Source organism: Artemia sp. Qi Xiang Cuo, chromosome 12 (assembly GCF_049724085.1).
Source record: "Artemia sp. Qi Xiang Cuo chromosome 12, ASM4972408v1, whole genome shotgun sequence".
NCBI classification, from domain to species: Eukaryota; Metazoa; Arthropoda; class Branchiopoda; order Anostraca; family Artemiidae; genus Artemia; species Artemia sp. Qi Xiang Cuo.
In genome coordinates, this window is record NC_142805.1 from 45962781 (window position 1) to 45967503 (window position 4723).

Genomic DNA, 4723 nt, shown 5'->3' on the forward strand with positions numbered 1-4723 from the left:
ACCATGAATAGGTTTCTATTGTTTATACAAGGAAATATAGTCGTATTTTTCGAAAAAATTATTTCAGTTACACGTGAAATTCCAGTGTATATTGGTCTAGATATATTGGTCTAGTCCTACACATGACCAATTCCATCAAAATGATGTGTCTTATTCTTGCTTGACAGAAATACTGATACACTGGGGGCGTAAACAGTCGAATTTGAGTGAAAAATTATAAAACAATCATTTATCAGATGCCTCTGTTTTTATAATTTAATATCGAAGAAGGTATGGAAAATAATCTAATAAAAATTAATATTTCATTCGAAAATATTTTTTTTGTGGGGGGGGGGGGGGCATTATTAAAATTTTCGTTTTTTAGTCCATTATGGTATGTTAAAATACAAATCGAGGAAATATTCCTGTCTCCTTTTTTCTTTTGCATCTAATTAATGAATATTTGTTCTAATTCGTTGAAGTCTTTTCTTTTTTTGATGAAAAAAAACTGTAAAAAACAAAGTTATAATTTCCTTTTGCATAGTACCTGTTGCTGAAAAATAATTACTGCTTCACAATTTTGGCTGCTTAGTCGGCATGGTAGGGAGCAGGGTACATAGTCCCAAGCATTTAAGACAACAATTCATGGTTCCGTTATCTCTTTCCCTTCAAAGGACTCAGACTTTTTTTTTTAATTATTTTTCAGATCGAAATTGTAAAAGATCTTCAAGTCGGCCATAATCTTCAAGACCATATAGGGAATGGGATAACGTTGCTACATAAAGACAATGCTGTTGCTCCCCCTCATCCGCTAAATTTCATGGCACATCTTGACTTCTTATTTAACGGAAAAGGTCCATATACATCCAACAATGTGGAGGGAATGTCCTTTACTGCGTCGAAATACTCAGAAAATCCTAATTGGCCGGATATTCAGATACACTTCTTTGGCCTTTCTTTAACTGCTGATTATGGAATTGTAATAAAGCCTAGCATAGGGATATCAGATGAGGTAAGCTATGTGTTGTAGGTATTTGAATGAGGTATTGAATCCTAGATGATACGTGGTCTGAGTGAATTGGAACTTAAATCGTTTTTACACTGCGTTACCTCTTTCCGTTGCTTTCACTTTGACCGGTTGAAGCCCAAAGTAGGTTGGATGCCTAGGGTGGATTTTTTTTAGAAAAAACTTATTCAACTTTTTTCCACTTTAAAGCCATGTAGAAAAAGAATTCGGAGAGTTATTTCTTTCAGACTCTTACCAACATCATTTTGTTTCGATTTCTAAAAAATGAAACCGCACATCGCAGTCGTTTGAACAGCTGGCTCTATTTATGTTTAATTGATATATGTTTTAAGTTTTTACAACTACCCCTTCTACATAAATGACCAAGAAGAATTAAATAAATAGCGCATGTTAAAATAATATAATATAAAATTAAATAATAAAACAAACTGTTAAAATAAATTTATGCTAAACAAAATAATAATGTAGTGAGGCATATCGCTCGTTGCTTAGTCAACGCTAGCGCACGGATCGATTAGTTGACTCCGTTTAACTTTAAAATCAAGATTATTTCTATGGTTAAGGAGTTCAAAGCGATATTTTGTCATGGTAACTGTGGGGTTTTCGATAAAATTCGGGCCTTAATGATTCAGAAAGATGGTCTTGTACATTTTTCTTTGTTTAATATTATTAGCACTTTTTTGAGCTTCAACTCTTGTTTCGTATTTTTTTATTTGTTTTTGTTGTTGTTTTTTTTTTTTCGCAATTTATAGGCTTTGTTTAGAAGAAAATTGGTCAAAGTTTAATTTTTCCATAATGTCTGTATATTTTTCAATACAAATTCTGGTGAAATTGAGAAAAATTCTCACGTGTTTCATTCTCAATGTATCTTTGGAGGTTTGAAGAAGTGCTGTCATTTTTCACATTGCTGACAAGTTTTCTTTTCTAGGCTTGGAAACAAATGTCGGAGCTCTGTGGAGTAGAAACAGCCTTGGCTGATGTAACTTTGGTAAGGCCTAAGTCTCGAGGTCGTGTAAGCTTAAGGAGTGCTGACCCTTTTGCCCCTCCAATTATAGACCCCAAGTATTTATCCCATCCCGACGACATCAAAGTTTTTAGAGAAGGTATTCAAAACCTTAATTCTATGTCTTATGCATGTCAAAGTTTATGGTATTGGCTAAAAGTGACCAGTTTATGAAACTAAAATATCAACTTCATATTGTCCTATTGTTCAGAACTTCACTTGGGACGTGGCTGGAGTCAGGCATGTATACAGGGCACATACACATGTTCTCGTACATTCCGGTCCCTGCCGTGAAATAATCTGTAAGTTTTGCTCTGTTATGACGAATCCCCTCTGCAAAAAAAGCCAGGACTTTTTCTGTGGAAATAATTCGGACAGCTTGTATTCAATATTTATAGCTTGTCTAGAATCTAAACTCCAAACTTGAACTTTTTATTCAATCGACACCGTAAGCAAAACACAAACTTTTAACAAAGGAAGACAGTGAGGCAACGCTCGATTTGTCTCCTTCATCACTAGAAAGAAACCAACAACAGCAAAAACACACCTCAAAATGAAAGTGAAGTAAAAATATAATTGGAGATGGAAATGAGAGTCACAAAATAATTTACAAATTATCAGAATATGACTGCTACCGCTACTGAACTACAGACAACTCAAACTAAATGTCTTCTATTTCATCGCTTTAACATATTTTGCTGCTTTTAAGCTATTCTACAGTGCAGTACGCTTTAATGTTTAATTTGTGATATTTGATGCAGAAGCAATTAGTTACAAATGTGAGCTTTCCTATGTATTTATTCACTTGCAATTACTTAATGACATTTACGGGAGTGTCCATCTGAGGGGGGGGGGCAGGAACTTTACCTCATTCTTTAATATAGAAGGCGAAAAAGTGCGGAGTAGTTATGTATTCGATTTAAAAAAGACCAAGTCTATAGCCTAACCACATTTTCCGAGGATAAGTTTCATGCGATCCTGGTTGATTTTTCGCGATTATATATTCGTGTTATTTTTTGCAGTTCGTATCCTCTCAAATTTTTAGTCTTTATCGCCCTGAGGAAAATACCTAAATACCTGACTCCAATGAAGCTTTTAACGATGAATCCAATTCTTTTGCATTATCCTCATTTTTTGTATATTAATCTTTCGGAGTTAGCTTTTGGCGATATATGGTTGTTGTGACTTATTTTTTTATGTGTATGTAAATATTAATGACTAAAGCAAGTCTTGTGAAGCTATCTATATAATCAGTGGTGACTAAAAACAGGTAGCAAGGATAGAAAACAGAGACATTTCACTGCATATTATGTGAACAAATCATTTGACGGTAGTTCTCCTTCATGTTACAGTTCAAAAAGGTTAGCGGAACTTTCCATAATCGTAGTCTCGGGTGAAATTAACCGAAGTTCCCAGGATATAGTTAACAACTCGCAGCTATGTATGTGTTGGAAACTTTTTTCTAAGACCTGTATGTTTCATAAAAAGTGATTATGACAGATATTATTTGAAATTTTGTGTATAGATACTAAGGTATATGTATATTACCAGTTAGTGTATATGTAAGGTATTAAAGATCTTCAACATTATGGAAAACTTCAAATAGGATTTTTCAAGCTTCTTGATATTTTTTTATAATTGAAGTTTTTTCAATGTTTTTTTTTACGTCGGCTAGTCCTATACCTTCCACTTATGCGGAAGGTTTAGAAAGCATGTGAATCTCTTTAGCTAATTTTTTTTTTACTGATTTGAGTTTTTTGCATAAAAATGCATTGTAATGTTAGCTTTCTTTTTTTTAGGTCAGTTAATCTTCCTATGATTTAGCTTTTATTATCCAGCTGTAAAGTTTCTATTTTTTCTTCTTTTTTTTATTATGGTGGTATTGGTGATGGCTGGATAAAGTGGGAGTTTCTGGCTGGACTGCAAAATTTACCAAGGGAATAATCTTTTTTTTTTGCCAGACAGACACTATATTATTTTCCAAACAAAAAAAAATATTTTATGTATATTAATTTTTCTATAGGGTAATGGCGAATCCCCAAACTGACCTCCTCTCCCTCCGTTCTGACTCCCTTGATGAAAACTAAGACTAAAAGTTTCGTTTGGAGGAAGGGCTAACTTTTGTGGGCATGGTTTTTGGTTATTTTCTTATAGAATTATTGAGGAAAAAGGCAAGGGTAAAAATATGTGGAAATCTATTGGTAGGAATTCATGCCTGTAGTGGTGCTGAAGTGCAAGAGCAAAATGAAATTCTCATGTCTTCTGACATTTTTTTTTTCAAAACGTAGCCTAAAGATATCAAAAAATCAAACTTATGCTTCTTAGGTGGTAATATAAGATTAAAATTGTATCTGGTTCTGGTGGTTGAAGGGGCTTGTGAATAGGCACAGGCCATATTCTAACCAAAAACAGGGCCAAATTCTATCAGCTTCCCAATTTTTTTTTAATTTAGTGAATTGAGTTGGATACTTTGTTTTACTACTTTCAAGTCCCCTCAAATCTTGTTTGGTTTTGCTCGATTCAAAGTTGAAGTTTATTTTTCATCTTGTCCCGTTTTTTTTTTTGTTTGTTTTTTTTTGTCGTTTTCTGGTGTTCCTTGCTACAGGTTAAAATTGTAAACTTGTTTACCGTGTTGGGACATATTTGAAGTTCAATTAATCTGTAATTTTGTTTTTAAACAATAATATTGCTCTAAATCAGTCTTACAGTTACAA

General features: G+C 33.5%; 1 protein-coding gene across 1 annotated transcript; it reads left to right on the top strand.

Moving 5' to 3' along the window:
• The first annotated feature begins 661 nt into the window (after window positions 1-661).
• On the top strand, window positions 662-4580 carry LOC148946184 (uncharacterized). The gene is made up of 2 exons (XM_089097849.1): window positions 662-991; window positions 1935-4580. Exons 1-2 carry the CDS (start codon window positions 800-802, stop codon window positions 2181-2183), a joined length of 441 nt encoding a protein of 146 aa, XP_088953975.1. The 5' UTR covers window positions 662-799; the 3' UTR covers window positions 2184-4580.
• Window positions 4581-4723: the final 143 nt, after the last annotated feature.